Genomic DNA, 26,900 nt, shown 5'->3' with positions numbered 1-26,900 from the left:
AATGGTTTACAGAATTCCCAACCCATTTTTGAAATACGTGAATAAAAAAAAAATATTTAATTCTTTCCTCAGGTCAAAAGTATCCTGCAAAAACAAACAGGAATTGGATATGCCAAATTAAAATTATAAATTAGGATACCTTTAACTACAAAAAGCTAATAACTTTTTAAAAGAACATCTTCAGATTAATCCAGAACTTTATCTCTTATTCTGACAGCAAATCACAAACCAAGTGATTGATAATGGGCTCTAGTTTGTAAAAGGGCTATGCACTCCGCACACTGGAAAGCTGCCATCTAGTACTCAGAATGCAATTTATGAAGAGTTAAATCCAACCTTTAAGTCGGATTTCAATTTTGCATAATGTAAAAAAAATTTGCACCAAAACTGCAAAATAATAGATTTACTTGTCCCAATAAAAAGTTAATATACATTTTGCACAACATATGGATTCAAATATTTTATTTACATTACCGGCTCCTTCAAGATAATTAAACAAGCCATAACTGTAAAACATGATAACCATAAACAAAAAACACTTAAAAATCTTTAAAGCACAGTTACCTTAAAGCAGACATTGCAAGCAAACTTTTCCTAAAATGCAACATGACCAGTTTACCATGACAAAATCAGATCACTGCCTTTGAAAAACATTTAATATTTTCATAGTATGAAACAAGTCTGGTTCCTGGCTAATTTCAGAAATCAAAGAAAGTAGCAAAAACAATTACAATACAGCATTTGCTTCTTTACATTTTTCCAGTGTACACTGCTCAACCACATGTGACCATATCCCCCTGTGAAATACAGTGCTGTTGACTTAAGTTTGAATGGTAAATCCACAAAGAATTCCCCAGTGGTCGCTTGTGAAGCGGCCGCAGTCCAGCTTCTCCAGCCCAATTAGGTCCATGTGCTCTGGAACAACCCGAGCCCCTTCTTTGGCCGCCCGCAGGAGGACTCGATCGAAGCGCAGCCTACTGACATAGCACACTTTCCTGTTGGTGTTGGTTTTGGTGTCCCAGGTGTACTTGCAATGCTCAGGCCTACCAAGGAACTCCCAGATATCACACACGCCACTAGGTAAGCCTCCCAGTTTTGCCACCTGCCGAGAAAAAACACCCACAGCTCAGGAGATATAGAGTAGTTCTCTAGAATTTTCTGGAAATTTCTCTAGGAATCTCACAGTAACGAAAATATAGAATTACAATGTTTATTTTCCGTACATCAAAAAAGTAATTTATTCACAGAAAAAAAAGTCACTGTCAGGAAGAATATTCTGTTTGGGATGAAGACAACTGTGCGGGATGGAGAAAAGCCATTATTTGAAAATTTCTGGTGTAGTGTGCTCTCACGAGGCACCAGTTCTGTAGGGGTTTGGGCATTTACTGGGACAATTATTAATTGTAGCAGTAAATCACAAAATGATTCTTTTAATGGCCTTAGAATCCAACCATGCGGTATAACTCAAACAACACACACACACAGGTACTAATACACAAAAATACATTTATTAATATATAAAATATGCCAATAAACCTAACAGATCTTATCGTGAGGGTTATCAGAATACAAAAGATATATATATTCATTCAGTTACGAAGAGTTACACATATCAAGAGGACATACGTTCAGTATATCATTCATTTAGACCGTTTCGTAATTGATACTCAAAACAAGTAAATAACTCTTAGGAATTAAATTGATATCAACTGGTTGGGATAACAATTTAATTCTCGAGCAGTAATGCAGTGAAGTTGAATACTCATCCATTCTTTGGGGATTTAGATCTCCTGCGGGCACAAAGAAGCAGTTGCTGGCTTGTTGCTGTCCAATCCGCGCTCTCTGGCTCCGTGCCAGGCTGTGCTGTGCGTCTTGCGACGGTGCGCTGCTGATGCTCTCTGAAGACCGGCTAGTTAGTGTTGGCTTTAACTAGCGAAGTTTGCACAGGAGAAAAGATGACTGTGGGTCCCAGCAGGTCAGGAAGAGGACCGGTTCGTTCCTGATGATGCGCTAGTTCTGAATACTGATCCAGCTTTCCACAGTTCCGACCTGTTCATGAGGCTTGCTGCTGATGCTAACCTCGGGTGGATCTTTTGGTTACTCTCTGGCAACCTCCGCTCTCGACTCTTAGAACAAAGGAAAGTTCTGGCACTCGGACACACTGGCCATTCCGTGGTTGTCCGGGCTGAGTCTCAGGATGGTCAGGAGGCACGCTGCGAGAATGTCCTGCCCTTGGGAGCCTTTCTGCTGCTGGGCCTGCCCTGGAATTGTTCTTCCCCTGGAATTCTCCTTTGAATTCCCTTTAGAATAGTCTCTCAGACCCTCTGTGTTGCCTGTTTTTACCTGAAGGAACTTCAGTTCGCTCATTGGCTGAAAGTTTCATGGGCATCAGAGACCCACGTGGGTTACTCGGCCCTACCAGTCCCTGATTGGTTGATCAAAGTGAGATATGAGTCACTTACTCCTGACACCTAGGAATGCAGTCCAGATGTCCATCTGGTGCTCCCTAGACAGATAGGCGCCAATGGATGACCATTGATCATGATAGCTAGGCTTAGCTAAGTGCATCCACATTTGGGAGCTGTCCCTTATCAAAAGAAAACATCTTTAAATCAGCCTGCATGAATAGCTTCTCTGTGGCTGCACCACAGAAATGAAGAGAGAGATGGGGCCTCATTAAGGAAAGCACAGCAAATTCTGTCTTATTAATAAGCCTCGCCGCTACACTGGTTTAAAAAAAGGTAGAAGCAGGTGTGTAATGATCAAGACACTTTTTTGATAAAACTGATTATTTAGCATTAGCCAGATTTCAGGTGTGTGCTGAACTGTCTTCTCAAACAATTATTTCCTCATCCATCTATCCATCCTTATTCTAACCTCTTTATCCAATAAAGGTTAGGGAGCCAGAACCTAACCTACAAAGCAACAAGCTGAAGGCATCTGGGAAGGAACACTAGTCCATCAAAGGGTTCACACAGACACAAACATGCACAAACTCACACTAGGGCCAGTTTTGCCAGTCAGCTTACAGTAGAAGCAGATAGTCAGCTTACAGTAGATGCCAGCCAGAAAGAGAAAAGGTGCAGGTATTCACACAAGGAGAGTAATATCTGCTACAACTATGTTCAATTATTCTAGGTATAAAAAGGTTCTGCATGCAGATATTATTGTCTAACTGGCTAGTCATAAGGTAGACTAGTTAAAGGTTATGGTTAGATGGGTTTTCCCGAAGGTTTTGGTTAAAAGGGATAAGCATGGTGTTGCTCTCGTATTGTTTAATCTTAGCTTAAAAGGTGAATCTGGTGAGGCAAAAGCAGGTTACGGACCTAGTCAGGGTGGGAAGGATTTTATATTAGGATTGTTCCAGCCTCAGCCTTGGTTATAATTGTCTCCAGAAATACTTGAAGGTTATAGCAAGAAGAATGCAGAGACCCATTTTAAATTGGCTTATGTACAGTATGTAGGTCCTCCAGCCCATGCTACCTGAAGTAATGCACAAGATGTAAAAAGGTTTAACTTAAGTCAGTTCTGCCTGAAAATTAGACTTCTAAGCAACAGGGGTTTATGGCAGAAAAGAGGGTTAACTGATAAGGATTCCAGATGCGAGCTAGGAACCCCCTGGGGGCGTAATCTTAAACTGACCATTTGGCCAAGGTCTCTTAACTGGCCAAATACCATGACCCCCCTCTTTACCAGAACACCGAATGACGCCTGAAGCAGCAAAGAAGGACTATATAACCTAAAAGTTTGTACCGGCACATTGAAGAACCTTATTCTTTCTGTTAGAACAATTTTGGGATAGTCAGCGGATGCTCCAGAAGGCACAGAACTTCCCATCGGCAGGAGAGACTGTCAGCGCTCACATTACTAAGAGGTAAGGACTCCTCTTTTTTTAAAAAAAAGTCCCGACTCTCTCTGACCAATTGGGAAGTCTCTGCTCCCTGCGAGAATCGCCCGAGATGACGGAGTAAACGGGAGTTCCTGAATTCCTCTGACCCGGGGAAGACACCGGTACGTAATGGGTGGTTTGCTGTAAGCCCAGAAGTTGGTCTGGCAGGCGGTGATTGTGTACAGGCGTTCGAAACTGGTGTATGCTTTAATTGCGTGTGGAGTTTTTGAACGGGTTTTGGACCTTTACCACGAAATTCAGGACTGGTGTGGGCCTTAATTGCACCCAGAGTTCTGAGGCTCAGGATCGGTGTGGGCCTTAATTGTGCCTGGGGTTCTGAAGCCGAGTGGTGCATTAAACGCACGTAAGTCAGGACTGGCGTGGGCCTTAATTGCGCCTGGGGTTCTGAAGATGAGTGGTGCATTAAATGCACGTATAATCCAGGATTGGTGTGGGCCTTAATTGTGCCCAGGGTCCTGAGATTAGCTACGCCTTGATCGTGCACGGATTGGCGTGGTGTGGTTTTTTCTTTCAAAGGGAACAGGAGAGAAGTAGAAGATATAAATGTATGTTTTTGGTGTTTTCCTTGTTTGTGAATACATATACACAAGCATGACACTAACATATACACACCTCATAATAAAAGAGCAAAGCACTAAGTAGCAGGATCTAAAGGACGCTGAGATCTGAGAATCACCCTGATCGAGCTCAGTCCACCCCGGGGTAAAAGCAGCGAGGCTGGCATTCTGGGGATGGTGAATTACTGATCAAGGAAGGGGGTTTTCGAGATCTCGCTCCTTGCCTGTGAACAGTGCTGGGTAAGTCCTCTCTAAAGGCTCTGAGAGGCATTTAGATCTGGAGGTTACACACCTCACACACAACAAAGTAACTCTTAAAGAGACCGAACATGTGTGCTACCTGGTGGTTTGAGAAAGTGGTGGAAGGGTCCATTTATATATCAGAAAAGTGCAAGTTGATGGAAAAGAAGGAGAAAAATATGGGAAAAGCTGAGTTTGTCAGAGAGAGTTTGGGGCGAAGACGCCTGTAAAGAAAGCATATGCGTATTGATTGGCAAAAGCACAAGGGTGTAGCTGCCACCCTGGTGTACGGCCGACACCAGTTGTGGCAGATACATGAGAGAAAAAAAAGAGAAATTGGGATGTGATTACTAAAAGCTGTGTTTACGAAAAAAAACCTGAAAGAAAAGATACTTTACTCGCTACAAAGTATGAACAAAAGCGAAAAGAGGCAGTGCAGGAGAATCGGAAACTAAAGGAAGAATTAGTTCCTGGTCGCACTGCACTAGTTAATGTGTTACAACCGTCAACTAAATTATATACTGCTCTCCCATAGGGAAACAGACAGGCAGGAAATGAAAATAATTGGGATCAATTCCCACAGTGACCATATATGGAGACGGGGGGGTCTGAGTGGGATCACACCTGGTACGAGTGTGATAGAGATGGAACAGGGACTCCCCTCTTAAAGGGAGGGCGACCGCAGATCTGTACTCTCACACGAAGTGGGAAAGGACTTTATGTAGCGGGGGCTGGCGTTGTTGATGACAGCGCCACTCTAACGGTCTCGCACCCCATCGAGGGGGTCCGCACTTGCACCTACCTTCCCTGATTCCCCCATACGATCAAATCCAAAACCGGAAGATATTGACCGGTGGGCTAAAATACAGATCCGAAATTAGGAATGCAGCGAACCTGGAGTGCGCTTCAGGAATTAAAAGGATTCATGTAGAAGTGAAACAAGAATACAACACATTGTAGTACGAAGAGAAAAATATATTCTCGATGTGTATGTGTGTTTTATGAATTTGTGTGCCAGCATGTATGTGTGTAACTGTCAGTTTTGGTATACTAAAAGACATTGCGAGTGTGTTTAGCCAGCGGGACTGGCTCGAGACGTAACTAAAGAGACTTGACGAAAATCAGCTTAAGGAGATGGGAAAACATAAGAGCGTCTGAAACGTATAAGTACAGTACAGGTGGACGTAAAAGGAGTTAGATAAACAGTTTTTGTATGTATATACAATTAGTTGTAATAGTGGAAACAAGTTGGATTTATTCGAATGTCTCGAAACCAGACATGCTGAAACGCTGTAGGTTTAGAATCAAGACTGGGGAGAATAAAGAGTCTTATGAGAAGATCTGTTTACCTAACGATTAGATCCTGTAAATCCCTTGTAGCCTCCCTAAGTCTGTCCCAGTCCAGCGTGTAAAAGGAATTAAACCTTAAATGTACTGTTAATGGGGTGTTGGTTTCTCTGTTATGGGATACTGGAGCACTACTGTCATGCTTGTCTCATTTCACAATGTGCTATAGAGTAATGTATATGGGAAGACGGCAGGAGGTAACAGGAGTATTGGGGCAGCAAGTTTTACTTGCCAAGCACCGGATTTTAACATTCACGTGCACTTATCAAGCGAATGTGGGTGGTTTTATCCAAAATGTATTGGGTTGGGATGTTATGCAGCATTACAAGGAATGACTATCCAGAGCAGGGTATCACGTGGCTTCAACTGACTGTGATCACTCAGTATGTTGATGGTAGTCTGAGTGCTTCCCCTGACGAGGAAACCCATAGGTCTGAGTTGCTTCAGGTTTAGAGTGTCTAATATTAAGCAGTTATGATAAGGCCCTTTTGTGTCTAGCAGTGTGTAATTTTAGCAGGGCCTGGGTGCAATGTTTTTACGGGGTGAGCACAACTTTTAACAGATCTGCTTAAGGGGAGAGTGCAGTCCAAGGACAAGATTGCCTTGGCTCCAGCAGCAAAAGCCGCCTGTAATAATTTGAAATAAGCTCTCTTACAGGTGCTGAGACTGGGGTTTCCTCAGATGGATCAACCATTCCTTTGTATGCAAGTGTGGAAAAAGGGTTCTGGGCAGCTGTGCTGACGCAGGAGCATGGAGGTAGGCACTATTATACCATTAGATGCTGTAGCCAAAAGGTAGGGGACCGTGAAAATTTTAAGAAAATGTAATACTGTTTACTGATTGGTCCTCTCTGATGCATGAGGGAGAACAGAGAACAGGCTGAGTTGTTACAACAGAATTCGAGGTGCTAACGATCGGAAAAAATGCCCCTCCACTGCCTCAGCGCAGCAAGTCAGTTTAGAGCCCTGATGGAAGATTGTGAAAAGAAAGATGTTAAAGGGTTACTGTATATGTATATAATGTATGTATTTGTTGCATGTAGGCCACAATTCTGGATGGCTATGGAGAAATAGGATTCTCTCAGAACGGCAGGGACTCCAGTTGAGAATACTGGATTTGTCTCTGAACTGATTTGTAGTTTTACAGCTGCTGACAGAAGCAGCTTGAGTAAGGTGTAAATAACACAATAAATAAAGAATTCCTGTAACTCAAGGTAACAACTGTGCAGATGCAGATGCCAGGCGAGCGGCACTGGGAGAGCGGGAGTCTGAGACCCCTGTGAATCCTCTATTGGGGAAAAGGGAGAATTCAGGTTGAGGCCTTTAATAGATGTTTAATAGTGGTTAGAAAAAATGTGTAAAGAATGTGGGGTTGTATAATGATGGGATGTGGGCTGGCGCATACCCAAGTGTATGACAAAGATGATCCTGTGGTACAGACTGCCCTGCCCCTTGGATACTGATCTAGGGGCATACTACACTGGGAAGGTGTGCCAGGCTGTAATCGCCTCACTAGGGGTAAGTTGGAAGTCACATTGCCCCCATCACCCACAGTCTGAAAGACCAACTAAGGAAATATCAACTGAAGGAACACCATGGGTAGATGCTCTACCTGCGGTCCTGTGAGGTTTGCGGGCTGGAGCAAACAGAACTGTGAGACTGAGCCCATTCGAGATCATCACGGGCAGCCAAAGAAAGCAGCCAAGTTTGGCTAACGGACTGCTGAATTTACTAACTCTCTATTACAGTAATGTAGGTTTGTTAACGGTGCACAGGACTCGTGAACAGGTGCTGGACGATTGGGGACTTCCAGTAGAGGGGAGACACGACCGGATACCTGGCGAGTGGGTGTAGGTGAAGAAGAAATGCCCTGCCAAACGTTGCAATCCTGCTGGGAGGGACCATATCAAGTGCCACTAACTACTGACTGTGCCATCTGAGTGACAGGATGAGATCGCTGGATCCGCGCATCGCACTTTCACCGACCCATGGCACCAGAGACTGAGTGAACAGAAAGAAGGATGTTGTTATTGTCTGTGTCTGATAATTCCTAAGACCAACAGTGTGTTTGTTAGGCCTGAGGGAGCATTACTGGGGATATGGTATCAATACATTCCGGGTGTTGGCATATCTCTCAGCCAAAAAATGATAATTGGAGATGGGTCAATATTGCTATTCCAAGATCCTGACGATAGATCTCCACATGGCTGAGGTTTGCGTTTGGGTCCCGGGGGACTTTATGTATTTGTAGGATTAGGATTGTTTTATATGTATAATTGTTACTATCACTTGTACAAAAACATCAATCACATCTTGTTGGAACCGTGGAACGCACAATGTCATGGTAATGCATGCCTGTACATCTAAAAAGGAAAGATCTGCCCAGACATTGTATGTGTAAAAAATAGGCAGTCCTGACATATGCCATATTTTATAAGGGGGGGATGAAGAAATGCAAAAGATGTAAAAAAGGTTAACTTAAGTCAGTTCTGCCTGAAAATAAGACTTCTAAGCAACAGGGGTTTATGGCAGAAAAGGGGGTTAACTGATAAGGATTCCAGATGCGAGCTAGGAACCCCCTGCGGGCGTAATCTTAAACTGACCATTTGGCCAGGGTCTCTTAACTGGCCAAATACCATGACCCCCCTCTTTACCATAACACCGAATGACGTCCGAAGCAGCAAGGAAGGACTATATAACCTAAAAGTTTGTACCTGTGCATTGAACAATACTTCGGTTTTGTTGTTTCTTGTGGGAAACAAGACTTCGGCTTTATTGTTCCTTGCATGCAATAAACTCATCTGTTTAACTTCATCTCAGGATCCAGAACCTTATTCTTTCTGTTACAACACTACCCAATAAGGAGGATCTGCTGCACTTGTTAACTGCAAAAGGAACTGTATAAAATAACTAATTATGTGACTACTAATTTACAGTAATTATTTCAGTATTCAAAGCATAAAGACAATAAGAAAAATAAAGTACTGCATATTACTAACAACCACTGCCTGCAAACTGAGTATCAAAATAAACATAAGACTTGTAACATGCAACAAATTTACAACACTATTATCATTTATTACCAGGACCACTGGGATTTTATTGAACAGACCTGACACTGGAATGTGAATTATGCCAAGTAACCTTTGTCTCAGGTCAGTTGGAAAGTCACTGGCTATTGGCATGTTGGAAACAAACTGTGACACAGAACTTGGACTATACAGTGTAACTGTCCCGTTACTGTCAAAGAACCTGTACAAATCTCTCCTTGATCACTGGTCTCTGAGCCTTAGATTAAATACATCATCTTCGTTCATCCTAGAGTGCTCTAAAGAGCTCAATTCCCTGACATAACTGTCCATAACAACTTAAATTGCAGTACTCGCTCGATGCCAAGGTACCAAGCAGTCAGGTTCCCATTAATCAATACAACTGGATTCTGTAGCAACACACCTGGATTCTGTAGCAACACACCTGGACGGACCATCACAACTGCATCACTCTTTTGAGCAGTACACAATAATTAGCTAAATGTTCTTTGTGCCTGTGCCACAACTGCTACAAATGTCCATGAGGATGTTCTAAAAAAAAAAAAAACCTTGATTCATCTCTATAGAGGAAATGTATCTACTGTCAAGGATCATGTTGGTTCTTTTTTGCATTTTTATTTCTTAATTTTCACCTTATCTCCTGTGTACAATCAACTCCAACATTAATGATTTTTGTGCTTTTACAATAGTCACTCCAATGTATTTTGGTAAGTCATTTAGCTGTTGGTATCACTGGTTTAATTTTCTAAATGCATACATGTTTCTCTGGATATTCAATGTGTAGGCTTAGGACTGACCTCGTGGTCCCTAAGGTTGGTATCTCCACCAAATATCACTGTGACATTTGCTGGCGCCTCTCTCATCTTCTCCCACACCTTCCTCAGCTGGTTCATCCGTTCTTGAGAATGTTCTTTACAGCTTTCTAAATGGGATGTCATCAAGCACAACTCCAGTTCATGAATCTTTACCTGCAGTAACACAAGGAAAACAAATACAGAAATAAAACAGATGAGAAAAACAAGTTTTGTTTCTTTAAACCCTTTTTTTCTTATCTCTTTAAAAAGATATACATCTGAACATTTACAGTAAAATCAGCTGTGTTGACTGAAATTAAAGTAAAGTAAAAAGTTCACAACAAGATTACTAACAAAACTTTTAAGAAATAACTTTTAAGAAATAACTATCCATTTTGGATGGATTCTGGACTTGTTTTGGTCTGTTTCCATTTTTTCCTAATTTGATTTTCTCCAGATAGCAAAATCAAATTCTATCTCCATGTTTTAAGCTACTGGTTTATTCTATTAACACACTTCCTAAGCAAGCTCATCAGTAAAAAAAAACACTGCTCAGTGTTGCCACCCAGTGCTCATTTAGTATTCAGTATAATTGTATTCCCCTAACTGTGGAATAATCAGATTTTAACCTACTAGCCATAGTGCTTTCCCCAACCCCTTCAAAAACAAAATTAGAAAATTGTTTGCTTCACACAGACAGAATTCTGTCTTTTTCCCCAATCGAGCAACAAATAAAGATGGGCCTGATGTCTAAAGTGGCTACTAAAAAGGAAGGAATGAGTGGCAGTAATCTGCAAGAGAGACAGATATCTTGTGAATTATCACAGTTTATTTTGACAACCTGGGTCTTGATAAGGGTTGTGTGGCGAGCAGTTGTTTGAAAGGACTGTAATAACAGCTGACCTGCCACTACAAACAGTCAAAGCCTCTACCACTTACAGTTTCACTGGGTGTCAATCACTTTGTTATTTTGTTGGAGTGCGGTAGATTACATATTCTAACATTGGGTTTTGTCCTGGTTGATTTCACAGCTGTTCCAACCCAGAACCATAATGAAAACAGCAGCCGATGAAAACTGTATGAAAGTCCTTCTTCAATTAATGTACAAGAAGGTTAGAAAGTAAAATTACAAGCCTACTGCTCAGTCAAATTCTTCTAGAAATCCAGTGCTCTCTGTTCATTCGACCTGAATATAGAAGTCCTAATAAGACAAAAGAAGGTTTGGGGCAAAATTTAACCTCTGGCACCAGTGGATTAGCTCCACGCATTTTAATGGCCTTGTCAAAAGCAACATAGTGACCACACTTCCATTAAACTAAGGTGATGGGCATGTGAATAATCAACTAAACGTTCTTTCAAGTCTTTTGCCTTTGACCTTTCTATGCCTCACCTGTGTGAGGATTCAAGTGAATCCCAAACATGGAAAAAAAGCCTCCAGAACATTAAAAAAAGAGAAGCAGAACCAAATGGTGACTCAAGGCTGACTTATTTGTTGTATATAAAAAGTGATTGAACACTCCTGGAATGTTCAGATTCTCCATTTTCTAGATTCCTGCTCCAATGTGGTAATCATTACAGATACACCAACCTGTGCAATGAGAAGATTCCTCATCATGTCTGTTGTAGGGTAGTTAATTGTTTCACTCTTCAAAAGTTTGACATGAGACTTCTTCAGCATTATAGCTGTGAAGTAACAATCTTCATTACCTGAAAAACAAATATAAAAAATAAACTTGAAAATGCATAAAAGGGGAAATTTCTGGCAGAAAAAAAACAAATGTTCCTTGACATAGAGCCCAGCAAAAGCAGCCCAACCAGCCAACCAGTACCTAAACTAAAACAGTAGAGATATAAAAGGTCACAAAAACAAGATTTAATTTTTGTTTTTCTGGCCCCATAACAGCAGAATTTTGAGCTAACATGGATAACAGTAGATGGAGATGGATTGCTAACATAATGTAGAATGTGACTTTACAATAGAACTGACTGTTCATCAATTCATCAAAATATCCTAACAGGTCAAATGGTTTTAGAGATAATCTTAGGGAAAAATGACAATTTTAATTAAAATTAAGTTTTCATTTACAGCTTGGTGTGACTAATCACATTATAATGATGTCCCTGCTGTACATACTGTACAACAGTAATTTCTCCTCAAGGGTGCTCTGTAAAGTCCTCTATAAATAGTGCACCTCATTTCACCAGCATTAAATAGGGGGCCTATTGGCACTGAGTACATTTATTTGCCTTTCAGCTTCTTGTGGGAGGGGTTAAAAACCATCAATAACCAAGCTACTAATGAAGAGGATATAATAAATACTGGATGAACTGACTGCCAGGAGGTTGCAAAACCACAGAAACAGTTGCTTTCTGTGCTGCTGCTTTTCTGTAAATACATACAACTCTTTCAACTCCAGGTTTATCATCTCAGACAACTACTAAAAGTAACCTAAATAGGTTTAGATACACAAGGACAGGATAAAACTAGATGTGCTCAATGTGCACCACATGCGTCTACATGTGGAGGATATGGTACACTGGCTGCATGAAGTGGGTAAATCTCACTGTTACCATCAATGGAAACATGCTTCTCAAGCTCCCGGTCTGCATGCGTACCAAATTTCACTGCTGCACGGAGCACAGTTATCACAGTACAGTCAAATATACTCTCGATCAGTGGTTCTGATTCCTGGTGTAGCAGTCCACCAGGTTTTATAAGGTAACGTATAAACATAAATGAATAAAGACATGGAAACCGTAGCAACTTAGACCATTAATGGAACAGCTGACTTTAAAATCAACGCGAGTCCAGAATTTAATACAAAAGACTATGAACAATTAATTTCTGCAGATCACACTACTACCATCAACACTAAACTACAGTCTCTCTCATCCTAGCGTTAATCCCCCATCAGCAGGGTCCGCTTGTCGGCATGCCCGTCTCCATTTGGTGGTTTGAACCAAATCTTTGAGCTGACGTTGCCATTAAATGCGACCGATAATACTCCAACCGGCGCGTTGCTCCGCCTGCCAGAGTCAGAGTCACTGTCAGAGTGGGAGGGGAGGAGAACAAAGTAATGTAGCCAATTCATAGAGGGGGATTATTAGGAGGCATAGGAAATTTGGACAGGACACCGGGGTTACACCCCTACTCTTTTCAAGAAACACCCTGGGATTTTAATGACCACAGAGTCAGGACCTCGGTTTTACGTCTCATCCGAAAGACGGCGCTTGTTTACAGTATAGTGTCCCCGTCACTATACTGGGGCATTAGGACCCACATGGACTGCAGGATGAGCACCCCCTGCTGGCCTCACTAACACCTCTTCCAGCAGCAACCTTAGTTTTTCCCAAGAGGTCTCTCATCCAGGTACTGACCAGGCTCAAACCTGCTTAGCTTCAGTGGGCTGCCAATTGTAAGTTGCTGGGTGACATGGCTGCTGGCTTAACACTAAACATCAGTCATGCTTTAAAATCTGACCATACACCATAAAACTCAATTAAGTGACAAATATTACCTTCAATGATGGTATAACTCACAGCACGCTTCTTCAGGTACTCTAAATAAGGTGGTATAACTTCTTGCAGAAAGACTACATCAGGATCGTACCTTTACAAGAATCAAAAAGAAAAAAGCTAGGAATTCACAAAGCCTCCATGGAACTAAATCAATGTCCATATACAGTATATAACTTGCACACCCCATTTTCATTCATGTTAGAAAACACCTGAAGATTTCATCCAGCTGTTTTTTCAAAGAGGCAATAGTATCAGTTTTAACAAAATGACTGAATAGGAGTCAGATTATCCACTTTTAACATCCCAACTGGAAAAGTAATAATTAGCAATTCTACACTTGCAAAAACACTGAAGTCAACTTACGTAGTAATGAGCTGAAGTGTTCTGCCCGTAAAACGTCAGCTGATGTGCATTTCCTCGTTAATTTCTCAAACAGAACCTGCAAATCCTTTTGATCACTAATACCAAAGCCTGTTTAACTTGAATCTCAGTCCTTCACTTCACCAGTGTCTGCTAGTAGGGCTACAAATTGCCGATTACTGTGTCATCAGCAAACTTGATGATGGGGTTGCTGTTAAATCTAGCCACATAATCATGTGTTAATAGATAATACAGCTGTGGGCTCAGGCAGCAACCCTGGGAGGCACCCATGTTGAGGATCAGAGGGGATGAGGTTTTGTTTCCAATCCTCACCACTTGGGGTCTGCCTGTCAGGAAGTCCAGGACCCAGTTGCAGATGGAGTTGCTGAGGTCCAGACCCCTGAGTTTGACCACCAGCCTGCCTGGCACAATTGTGTTGAAGGCTAAGCTGAAGTCAATAAATAACACCCTGGCATAGATGTTCCTCTTGTCCAGGTGCTCAAAAGTGGTGTGAAGGGCCAGTGAGACAGCATCGTCCACCGACCTATTATCCCTATTATTATCATCATTACCGTCTTCTAATGTGATCTCATCAGATCTCAGAAGCTAAGCAAGCTGGGCTTGGTCAGCACTGAGATAAGGTCTTTAAAGAAAACCAGGATACAGCTCTAACTCACGTTGGTATACCAGTTGATGGCTCTTTCATTTCTGGACAAAAAACAATGCCTCAGCATGCTGACCCGGAACACTGGGTAGGTGGTGCCATGCTTCAAATGCTAACTTAAAAAGAAATCCCAACTGTCTGGGCATTATAGATCCCATTGAACTATGCATAAGAGTAATTCCTGGTGTCCTGCTAAAATCCCAATCTGGTCTATTTTAAAGTTTTTCCTTAATTTGATTGTTGAATTAATTTCTCACTTCTCCACCTGATATTCTGTGTACTGCTGCTGCTGGTGCAGGCTATCATCTAGGTGAAGTAGTGAAGTGGCTCCTACATGTAAGTACTTATATCTGCTTATAAAAATTAACACTGGAAACATGGATTGGAACTAATGGAAACGAATATTATGTACAAACTATGTTAGGAGCTCTTTTGCTAAGCTTTATTAGTGATATTCTAGTGCTAAATTAGCAATGATATTTCTGCAGCACAACACAAATCATTTTTTTTTGCTAAAGGAGACCTGCTTTCAACCCATTAACCTATCTTGGCTCTTTTGGACTGAACAGCAAAACTCATTATATACTGTAAACAGTGAGTCCGTCTCCCAATAATGCTCCAGCCGCCTACAGTATATGTACTGTATATTGGCAACACTGATTGTACCTATCGGTCATGCTAATAAAGCACCTTGAATTGAATTGAATTGAATATGTCAATATTATATAATATGTCTTTGTTGTAAATGTCTGTAGATTTTATTTTACTTCTATTTTTTGTTTTGTTCTATGTTAATTTTATTATTTTTATTTGCTTTGGCAACACTGATTGTACCTATCGGTCATGCTAATAAAGCACCTTGAATTGAATTACTGTAAATGTTCTCTCTCTCTCTCCCCCCCCCCCAGCTCTCTCTCTCTCTCTCTCCCCCCCAGCTCTCTCTCTCCCCCAGCTCTCTCTCTCTCTCCCCCCCCCCCCAGCTCTCTCTCTCTCTCCCCCCCAGCTCTCTCTCTCCCCCAGCTCTCTCTCTCTCTCTCCCCAGCTCTCTCTCTCTCTCTCTCTCCCCAGCTCTCTCTCTCTCTCTCTCCCCCCCAGCTCTCTCTCTCTCTCTCCCCCCCAGCTCTCTCTCTCTCTCCCCCCCAGCTCTCTCTCTCTCCCCCCCAGCTCTCTCTCTCTCTCCCCCCCAGCTCTCTCTCTCTCTCCCCCCCAGCTCTCTCTCTCTCTCCCCCCCAGCTCTCTCAATTCAATTCAATTCAATTCAAGGTGCTTTATTAGCATGACCGATGGGTACAATCAGTGTTGCCAAAGCAAATAAAAACAATAAAATTAACATAGAACAAAACAAAAAATAGAAGTAAAATAAAATCTACAGACATGTTACAGACATTTACAACAAAGACATATTATATAATATCGACATATACTGTAGGCGGCTGGAGCATTATTGGGAGACGGACTCACTGTTCCTCAGGCTGTGACAGGAGATCACATACTGGGCTGCCAGATCAACTGAGTTCCCTCCTCCCTCTCCCAGTAGGATTGGGACCTGTTGTGGTTTTGGCAGGTGTGGGAACTCTGGGATTAGATTTCTGAATTTCGGGAAGAATGTTTCTCTAATCCCAGAGTATCTGTCACAGTGCAGTAGGAAGTGCACCTCTGTCTCTATTTCTCCCTGCTGGCAGTGGGAGCATAGCCTGTCCTCTCTGGGCAGCCAGGTCTGCCTGTGTCGCCCAGTTTCTATGGCCAGGTTGTGGTCACTGAGCCTGTACTTCGTCAGGGTCTGTTTCTGTTTGTTATTTTTTATTTTGGTCAAATATTCAGCTAGTGTGTATTGTCTGTTTAAGGTTCTGTAGCATTCCAGTTTATGTTGTGTTTGTGTGTGTGTGTCCCAGTGTGTGAGATATTGCTGTTTGATCTGTGCTGTGATGTGGTTGAGTCTGGGTTGTGGTGCTCTAGCAGTGCTGTCCTGAGGCTGGTTAGTGTTGGTGTGGCTCAGGTCGGTGAGCCTCAGGACCAGCTGGCTCAGGGGGCTCTGTTTTGGGCTCAGCTCTTGGCTCAGCAGGGCTTTGTGGTGGTAGGAATTTTGGTCGCTGTTTTTTAGGTGTAGCCAATACTTTAATATTCTTTTCTGTATGTTTATCAATAGTGGGTACTGGCCTAATTCGGCCCTGCACCCGTTGTTAGGAGTTTTTCTCTGCACACGGAGGATGATTCTACAGATCTCCATGTGCAGAGTTTCTGTGGGGTGTTTGTCCCATTGGGTGTAATCCTGGTCTGTGAGGGGACCCCAAACTTCACTGCCGTATAGGGCAATGGGTTGGATTACACTTTCAAATATTTGGAGCCAGATTCTTGTTGGTGGGTTGATGTTGAAGAGCCTCCTTCTTATTGCGTAGAAAGCCCTGAGTGCCTTCTCCCTCAGTGCCTTCACTGCCAGGTCAAAACTCCCGGAAGAGCTGATGGTGAGACCGAGATATGTGTAGCTGGATGTGTGCTCCAATGTGTTCTTGTTCAGTGTGAATTTGTACCTGTTTCCCTGAGGTCTGGCTTTCTTCTGGAAAACCATGACTCTGGTCTTGTCCAGATTGACTGTCAGTGCCCAGGTCTGACAGTACTGCTCCAGCAGTGCCAGGTTCTGCTGCAGCCCCTGTTCTGTGGTTCTCTCTCTCTCTCCCCCCCAGCTCTCTCTCTCTCTCCCCCAGCTCCCTCTCTCTCTCTCTCCCCCCCAGCTCTCTCTCTCTCCCCAGCTCTCTCTCTCTCTCTCTCTCCCCCCCAGCTCTCTCTCTCCCCAGCTCTCTCTCTCCCCAGCTCTCTCTCCCCCCCAGCTCTCTCTCTCCCCCCAGCTCTCTCTCTCTCTCTCTCCCCCCAGCTCTCTCTCTCTCTCTCTCTCCCCCCAGCTCTCTCTCTCTCTCTCTCCCCCCAGCTCTCTCTCTCTCCCCCCAGCTCTCTCTCTCTCCCCCCAGCTCTCTCTCTCTCTCTCTCTCTCTCTCTCCCTCTCCCCCCAGCTCTCTCTCTCTCCCCCCAGCTCTCTCTCTCTCCCCCCAGCTCTCTCTCTCTCTCCCCCCAGCTCTCTCTCTCTCCCCCCAGCTCTCTCTCTCTCCCCCCAGCTCTCTCTCTCTCCCCCCAGCTCTCTCTCTCTCTCTCTCTCTCTCCCCCCAGCTCTCTCTCTCTCCCCCCAGCTCTCTCTCTCTCTCCCCCCAGCTCTCTCTCTCTCTCCCCCCAGCTCTCTCAATTCAATTCAAGGTGCTTTATTAGCATGACCGATGGGTACAATCGGTGTTGCCAAAGCAAATAAAAATAATAAAATTAACATAGAACAAAACAAAAAATAGAAGTAAAATAAAATCTACAGACATGTTACAGACATTTACAACAATGACATATTATATAATATCGACATATACTGTAGGCGGCTGGAGCATTATTGGGAGACGGACTCACTGTTCCTCAGGCTGTGACAGGAGATCACATACTGGGCTGCCAGATCAACTGAGTTCCCTCCTCCCTCTCCCAGTAGGATTGGGACCTGTTGTGGTTTTGGCAGGTGTGGGAACTCTGGGATTAGATTTCTGAATTTCGGGAAGAATGTTTCTCTAATCCCAGAGTATCTGTCACAGTGCAGTAGGAAGTGCACCTCTGTCTCTATTTCTCCCCGCTGGCAGTGGGAGCACAGCCTGTCCTCTCTGGGCAGCCAGGTCTGCCTGTGTCGCCCAGTTTCTATGGCCAGGCTGTGGTCACTGAGCCTGTACTTCGTCAGGGTCTGTTTCTGTTTGTTATTTTTTTTGGTCAAATATTCAGCTAGTGTGTATTGTCTGTTTAAGGTTCTGTAGCATTCCAGTTTATGTTGTGTTTGTGTGTGTGTCCCAGTGTGTGAGATATTGCTGTTTGATCTGTGCTGTGATGTGGTTGAGTCTGGGTTGTGGTGCTCTAGTAGTGCTGTCCTGAGGCTGGTTAGTATCGGTGTGGCTCAGGTCGGTGAGCCTCAGGACCAGCTGGCTCAGGGGGCTCTGTTTTGGGCTCAGCTCTTGGCTCAGCAGGGCTTTGTGGTGGTAGGAATTTTGGTCACTGTTTTTTAGGTGTAGCCAATACTTTAATATTCTTTTCTGTATGTTTATCAATAGTGGGTACTGGCCTAATTCGGCCCTGCACCCGTTGTTAGGAGTTTTTCTCTGCACACGGAGTATGATTCTACAGATCTCCATGTGCAGAGTTTCTGTGGGGTGTTTGTCCCATTGGGTGTAATCCTGGTCTGTGAGGGGACCCCACACTTCACTGCCGTATAGGGCAATGGGTTGGATTACACTTTCAAATATTTGGAGCCAGATTCTTGTTGGTGGGTTGATGTTGAAGAGCCTCCTTCTTATTGCGTAGAAAGCCCTGAGTGCCTTCTCCCTCAGTGCCTTCACTGCCAGGTCAAAACTCCCGGAAGAGCTGATGGTGAGACCGAGATATGTGTAGCTGGATGTGTGCTCCAATGTGTTGTTGTTCAGTGTGAATTTGTACCTGTTTCCCTGAGGTCTGGCTTTCTTCTGGAAAACCATAACTCTGGTCTTGTCCAGATTGACTGTCAGTGCCCAGGTCTGACAGTACTGCTCCAGCAGTGCCAGGTTCTGCTGCAGCCCCTGTTCTGTGGGCGACAGCAGGACCAGGTCATCTGCGTAGAGCAGGAACTTGATTTCTGTGTCGTGTAGTGTAAGACCAGGAGCTGCAGACTGCTCCAACATTCCTGCTAATTCATTGATATAGATATTGAACAGTGTTGGGCTCAGGCTGCAGCCCTGTCTCACCCCGCGGCCTTGGGTGAAGAATTTAGTCCTTTTGTTTCCAATTTTCACTGCACATTTGCTCTCTGAATACATTGATTTAATTATGTCGTACACTTTGCCCCCTATGCCACTTTGGAGTAGTTTATAAAACAATCTCTCATGCCAAATCGAGTCAAATGCTTTTTTGAAATCGACAAAGCAGGCAAACATTTTTCCTTTGTGTTTTTGGTGGACGTGTTTGTCTATCAGTGTGTGTAGGGTGTAAATGTGATCAGATGTGCGGTGATCTGGCAAGAAGCCAATCTGACTTTTACTCAGGACATTGTGTTCGGTAAGGAAGGCCAGTATTCGTGTGTTCAGGATACTGCAGAATACCTTCCCCAGGTTACTGTTCACACAGATGCCCCGGTAGTTGTTGGGATCGAGTTTATATCCACTCTTATAGATGGGCGTGATCAGTCCTTGGTTCCAGGCCTCGGGGAAACATCCAGCTGTCATGATGAGATTGAGGAGTTTGAGCAGGGCTTGTTGCAACTTTGGGCTGCTGTGTCTCAGCATCTCATTTATGACACCATCATGGCCACAGGCTTTGCGTGGTCTGAGGGCCTGGAGTTTGTCCAGTAGCTCCTGCTCAGTGATTGGGGAGTCTAAGGGGTTTTGGTTGTCTTTGATAGCCAATTCCAAAATTTTGAGTTTTTCATAAATGGTGTTTTGGTCTGATTGATTTGTATTTGGGAGCTTTTCATAGAGATTTTCAAAGTATGTTTGCCAGATTGTTCCATTTTGGATGGCCAATTCTTCTGGTTTTGATTTAAGTTGTTCCACTTCTCCCAGAAACAGTTCTGATTTAGTGACTCCTCAATTTCTGCAAGTTGTTTGTCTATGTATGTGTTTCTTTTCTTTTTCAGCGTGTGTTTGTAAAGTTTTACCATGTCACAGTACCTGAGTCGCAGATCTGTGTTGTGTGGTTGTCTGTGTTTTTCATTTGAGACTTTTCGTAGTGCATTTCTGATGTTTTTCCACTCCGTATCAAACCACTTTTCTTTTGCTTTTGTTTTTTGGTAGTTTTTTGATGTAGTTGTTTTTAGCTTAGATTTTGATGCTAGTTTGTGGAATAGGTGATTTAGTTTTTGTGTGGCCAAGTTTATGCCTAATTTGTTGGTTTGATACGGAGTGTTTAGGAATGTGTCCATCAGTGTCTGAATTTCGTCATGGCCCAGTGCAGTTTGGTATCTGTCTAGGCTGTCTGTGTCCCATCTGTATGCCTGGTTGAGGTCATACAGCTGGCTGGGCTGTGTCAGTGTGTCTCTGTGCTGGTGTGTTCTCTTCATGTAGAGTGTGATCTGGCTGTGGTCGGAGAGGGGAGTTTGTGGCCTGACAGTGAAGGCACTGATACAGGAGGGGTCCAGGTCGGTGATGGCGTAGTCCACCACACTGCTGCCCAGAGCTGAGCTGTAAGTGAACCTGCCTAGAGAGTCCCCTCTAGTCCTGCCGTTGACGATGTACAGGCCCAGCCCTTGACAGAGCTGCAGCAGCTCGCGCCCGGTGCTGTTGACCGTGGTGTCATGGCTGCACCTGTGTGAGGTGACCGGTGTGTGGTACAGAGGGGATTGTCCGAATATGTGAGTATTTCCCTGTGTGCTGGTGAAGTCTGCCAGTGTGCCTGTTCGTGCGTTGAGGTCACCACAGAGCAGCACGTTTCCCTGGCCCTGGAAGTGACCGATCTCCGTGTGGAGACTGGGGAGAATTCCCTCACTGTAGTAGGGGGATTCTGAGGGTGGGATGTAGACAGCACACAGGAAAACCTCGTTTTCTGTACAGATGGTATTTCTTTTGATTTTAAGCCAAACTCGTGACTCTTCTTTCTTTACTAAGTGTATGGAGTGACTGAGCTCCGCTCTGTACCACACAATGATCCCCCCAGAGTCTCTGCCCCGGGTGATTTGGGTTTTTTTGACAGAGGGCACCATGATCTCCTTGTAGCCTGGGGGACAGTGGGTAGCCAAGTCTCCCCGACACCATGTCTCCTGTAGGATCATGATGTCTGTCTCCTTTACATCCTTGATAAATTCAGGATCAGTGCTCTTCAGCCCAAATGCTGATGAGCCCAGACCCTGAATGTTCCACATACTTATCTTTAGAGATCTCATTGTTATCGTTTGAATTATCTTTGCAATTTGTTATTGTTTTCTGGAACTGTATCAAATTTGTGTCGGACATTTACAACATCAACAGAAACAAGTATTGTGCTGGGTTTTTGTATGTCGCTGTGGGTGATGAAAGTTCAGCTCATAAGCCGGGTGCAGATGAGGTTCAGGAGCTGCCGGATTTCTCCCAGCTCCAAACCACTCGGGACTGCTGGTCTGGCCAGGGCTGCGGCGTAGCTGTGCAGGAGGGGCTCGGTCCGGCTCTGTTGTTGTGCTGGGTGGGGAGGGGTTGTGGTTCTGGTCCGGTTGAGGGACTGCTGCTCAGGGTGAGGGGCATGGGGTGGGGCGCTGGTTCTGGTCCTGTTCGGTCGTTGGTCTGGGTTGGAGGGCTGTAGGGTGGTGCTGGTTCTGTTCTTTGTGGGTTGAGCTGGTCTGGGTTGGGGGTGTGGGTGCTGGGGCGTTCCTCTGGTAGTCCTCCTGTTTCTCTCTGGGATGCTGTTTGGGTGTCTGCCCAGTGTGGTGTCTTTCAGAGTTTTTGTGAAGAGTCCAATGGTCTGTTTTTTGAGGTGTTTATGGTCGTGTAGATGCTGTGGTCCAAGGGTGGAGTGATGGGCCAGATAGACGTTTGGGAGCAGGGCGCAGCACCATGAGATCTCGGCATTGATTCTCTGGATGGTGTGGTGCTGCTCGTCCTGTCTCAGCAGCAGGGTGGAGATGACAATTCGGGCGCGAGGGAACTCCTGTATGGCCCTCTCTGCCACTCTCCTGATGGACTGGGCCACCTGCTCCCTCTGGGTCCTCAAGTCGTTGGTGCCGGTGTGGATGATGATGTGCTGAGGGGCTCCCAGTACCAACCTGGACAGCAGCTGCAGGGCCTTCTCTGTCGTCGGACACCAGAGCTTTGCTGTTTGTAATCCCAGGAAGAGCCTGTGCTCATCGATGTACCTCCCGTTGGAGTCGATGAGAAGGGCTACTTCCATGCGTCTGCCTCTGGTGTCCAGTCTGCTGGAGGGGCGCTGTGCTGCCGGGCGGGGGGCTGCAGTGTGTGAGGTGGAGGAGTTGGGTGGGGCCGGGTGTGTGTGTGGGTCACCCTGAGTGTTCGGCAAGGTGGATGTGCTTTTGGGCAGTAGAGTTGTGAGGGGATTTGGGGTGCCGGGGGGTGCAGTGGGTGTGGTGTTTGCTACGGTGGGGGTACTGGGTAAGTGGGAGTTGGTGGTGGGGGTTGTAGGGGTGTCAGGTTGTGTGGAGGTGGGTGTGTCTTTGCGGGTTGGTGGTGGGTGTTGTGAGTTGTGTGTTCTGGGTCTCAGGGCTGTTCTGTTGCAGTCAGGGCTGCAGTGGGAAGTAGTGAGTTTCCTCAGCTGGTCTTTGAGAGTCTTGCTTGTCCTCTCCGCGAGCTGCAGCTCCTCTCTCAGCTCTGCTACTTCCGACTGCAGCTTACTGTTGTCCCGCAGCAGCTCCTCCATCTGTGCCCTGAGCTGTTTGTTGGAGGTTTTACATTCGTTCCTGTGTTTGTTAACCTCGTCTCTTAGCTGTTGTGCTGTCTGCCCCTCTATGAGTCTCCCCAGCATCAGCTCCTTGAACTCAGTGAAGTCCAGCTCCAGAGCAGAGAGTTTCTCTCTCAGGAGGCGCACTGTGCTGTGGTCACAGGGGGGTTGGTGTGGGCTGTGTGTGTCCGGGTGGTGTGTTTCCGTGTTGCCGAGGGCTACACTTTTGCTGGGCTGTTCTGTGGCTGAGGCTGTGTTTGTGGGCTCTGAGTCAGGTGGAGCTGAACTCTCCGGTGTGGCGGGCATCAGGCTGCTGGGTCTCTCTCCTGTTTCTGGGGAGGTTTCTCCAGGTCGGCCTGTGTTTTAAGGTCTGTGAACTTTTCCTCGAAAAGCTCCAGAGCGGCCTCACTGCCCTGTATCATCACTGTACCATTGTGGTAGGTGTTGACAGTCAGGACAGTGTCTTCTACCTCGTTGTCGCCCCCTATGGAGATTTGCCTGCCTTTGCTGATGCCCCTTCTGGTGGTGTTTGTATAATTCTTACACACAGCTGTGTGCCAGGCATTCGGATGCTCAGTAAAAAAGAGCAGGTTGGTTTTTATGTGCTTTTCTCCTGCCTGGCAGTAGTCAGCAATGAGGGTCTCTGGGTTTTTCTTTCATCCAGGAGTCTTTGTACTGTTTCCTGGTCTTAACGGTTTTCACGTCCTCAGGGTACTGGAGTACTGTGCTGAGGGGGCTGGGCTGGTCCAGTGGGGCTGTGTTCTGCTCTGTACTCATCTTGCTCTTTTAAATACAATGGGCCCAGGTGAGAAGAGCAAACAGACGGCCTGGCTCGGGCGTTTTGAAGACAATCAGCCCCCTGTTGCTTGGGAACAGGTTCTTCAACTTTGGCCTTTTGAGTGTAGTGGGCCCAAGTGGTATTTTGTTTAATTTAAACTTTAAGGTACCTTTTTCTAAAGACTTTTTAAACTTTTATCTACAAAACAGTTCAATTTTTTAGAGGCTTCTTCAAGAAAGGAGAAGAAAGAACAGGGCTTACCAGGTGTTTTTCGTGTTGATGGCTGAGTTCTTGGCTTCTCTTGATGCTGCTTGTATTTTCCCTTTCCTTCTTGTTTCCTTTGGTGTACTTTTTCTCTTTCTTTCTTGTCTTCTTATTCTTATATCCTTGTTTTAATGATTCCTTTTCTGTTTGTTTCTCTTCATCTCTTGGGGATTTTTCTTTTTGGAGTTTTTCCTCAGGTCCTTTATCCTCAGGTGTAGCTGTGTCTTATAGTTGATCTTCAGTTTTTTAGATGTTCGCTTTGTTGATTTTTTTTTTCCAATGGCAAATTATTTCTTTACTTCTGTAGTTTTCTTTAGTTTTGTTAGATGTTGCCTTATTCCTAGACTATTTGTTCAGTTCCAGAAAACAACAAAATCTCAAACAAATTAGGAGCTCATCTTCTGTGCTGCCTCTCTCTCTCTCTCTCTCTCTCTCTCTCTCTCTCTCTCTCTCAAACTTTCAATTAAAGAGAATCCTAATAACCTCCACCACATAAGTGGCTACTATACTTGTTCTAACACTATAAAATGCTATTTTTAAAATGGCCCACACACAATTCCAGTCTGAAATCTCGATATTCTACAGGTAGCATTCGCACTCTCTTTTTACAAAAAAACACAAGAAAGGTAAAAAATAAGAGGAGGACATTCAACCCCTTCCAATGATATTGAATTTAGTTGAAGTACAAATGACATATGCACATTTTGTTTTTAAAGTGCTAATTTGTAAAAAAAAATGTGGCTGTTTAATTTGAATATTTTTGGTTGAAAGTTTCGTTACTAAAACTAGCTAAGAACCCTTTTCAAAGTGCACTATTTTGTCACTAAGACATGGATCACTGGTTTAAACAGCATTTTTGTTAGTATTAAATGCAATTTAATTAGAAGGTATTAAACAGCTACAGTGTTGTTTCTCTACAGATGCTCAAATGCAATCAGCCTTAATTGCTATAATTATCATATGTACAGCTCTTCGTAAACAGTTAGCCTTGACCTATAAACTAGTCTCTGTCACTAGTCTTGCAATACCGTTTTACTCTGGTAAGGTAAAAAAAAGGTAAATTATAATATGTCCTAACAAATTCCTGAAAATTGTCTTCACCTGGCTTGATAGTTCCCCCCCCCACATATATCTCTAGGATAGGATAAATGGATACATTTAGTCCAGGTATGGCATTCATTTAAACCAGGAACTGGTCTCTCTTTTTTACTGCCTCTAGAAAAGCAATACTTTTCTCATACCACGAGAATCAAAACTACACCAAGTTTTCCAACTGTGTCATACATTGTATTATTTGAAGATGATTTCTCTTGAAATTCTATACACAGCACAACATTTTTGCTTATGCCAATTCATACACAATCCTCTATCATTTTTCATGGAGTGTTGCCATGAAATACACATCTTTAATACAGGGTATGGTATGTTGTACTTACAGGACCAAATAGGAGCACAATCCTCTGGCACGTTCCCTAAGATTATCAGTGTCCAGTCCATCGATGTTCCAGGTCACAATGCAGAGCTGACCGTTGCTTTCCTTCCCTCCCTGGACAGACGTCCCTCCTCTGCCGCTACTGGCTGGCTCGTCATTGGTCAAGTCAATACTGCAACATAAGCACATAAATGGATCCCCTCATATTTGGACTAGCTCTTGCCATATTTAACGAAACACTTAGTCTGTTTTGAGCTATTGCACCCATCCTGATTGAACTTACAGAACCTTCACTCTTTGTGATCAGGTGGGGGGGTGGCAATGTGATCTCTGGAAAACCTCAGCATTTGCACAACAGAATAACCCTCGAGGCTATAACTTTTTCTAATCATCCTGAAGCAGTGTTACTTATGGAAGTAATCTATAGCCCCTTTCATAATGCCATTTCAACCTAAGCCGCAAGCACAGTACCCATTTTGAACAAGTGGGAACCACAGGAATCCCATGACCAGTTACATAAATGCTGCAGAACTTTCCTAAGAAAAAAACCATTTTTCTATATATATATAGTGGTGCTGTGAGTACCAACCAATATCATTGTGACTGGCAGAATGAACAATTTATGCATATTAAATCTATTGTTTGTGTAATAGGGCCTGTTTTACAAAGAGCAGTTTTGTACACCAAAAGCTGCCCCCCCACTAGGTCTTTTGAACTTGGAGGGGGCTTTTGAAACCATGTGTTGTCTTCTAAAGAAACTGCCACAGACCCAGTCAACACACTTTGAACCCTTTCTTTTCACACTAGCAAACATTTGCCCCCTAATATTCATATATTCCTTTCTATATGAAAAATGCAACTGAAATATATTACAGACAATGGTGTGCCTACAAACTCCCCTATTTTTTTATAATAATTTTTACAACTCAAGGGTTTGAAACATTGTTTACCATTCCATGGGTTTAGGTTCACTATTCATTTCAGCTTGGACACACTCTGCTGGGGACACCTCACAAGGGATAGTCCTCCTCAAAAAACGAATTCAAAGCCCTCTAGAACAGAAATAAAACAATAACACATGCAACAAGAATTAGGTTTAGGCAGGAATTAAATGGAAGCAGAAGACTGCAAGCTTTCACGTTAAATATGATGACTTCTTTCCCAGAAGTATAAGTTGTAATGTTCTAAACTAAGGCCACAACATTTATCTTAAACTATGCAAAATGCACGCTTTTTTAACTTACCTTGATTATTTGATCATTTTAAGTGTTTTCGATCAAAAGAATTACACTGACGCACTGGAAGTAATGAACATTCGCTACAAAGCTACTCAGTGGCTAAATCAGGAACTGCCTTCACAACCGAGACAACGTGCGGCTGTCTTGAAGAGACGGAGAGAAAGCATCATTCTTCCTGACAGAACAATTCCCTAATCTCATTTGCTCCTGTTAAAAAACTGAGTCGAGTAAAGCTAGTTACATTAAGCGACGTTAATGATCCGGAAGTGTATGTAAATAGCCGAATTTCAATAAAAATAAAAGTCCTTCGCTACCTCAGTAGCGTATAGTAGCGTGAAGCTAGTTACATTA

General features: G+C 43.9%; 1 protein-coding gene across 1 annotated transcript; it reads right to left on the bottom strand.

Moving 5' to 3' along the window:
- Nucleotides 1–447: 447 nt before the first annotated feature.
- Nucleotides 448–26,900, bottom strand: tdp2b (tyrosyl-DNA phosphodiesterase 2b). The gene is made up of 7 exons (XM_006635796.3): nt 26,556–26,900; nt 26,262–26,363; nt 25,316–25,483; nt 13,416–13,507; nt 11,486–11,604; nt 9,901–10,071; nt 448–1,102 (listed from the first exon to the last, which is right to left on the bottom strand). Exons 2-7 carry the CDS (start codon nt 26,288–26,290, stop codon nt 821–823), a joined length of 861 nt encoding a protein of 286 aa, XP_006635859.2. The 5' UTR covers nt 26,291–26,363; nt 26,556–26,900; the 3' UTR covers nt 448–820.

The sequence above is a fragment of the Lepisosteus oculatus genome, chromosome 10 (assembly GCF_040954835.1).
Source record: "Lepisosteus oculatus isolate fLepOcu1 chromosome 10, fLepOcu1.hap2, whole genome shotgun sequence".
In the NCBI taxonomy this organism is placed as follows: domain Eukaryota; kingdom Metazoa; phylum Chordata; class Actinopteri; order Semionotiformes; family Lepisosteidae; genus Lepisosteus; species Lepisosteus oculatus.
This window is presented reverse-complemented; position numbering and strand designations above follow the sequence as displayed.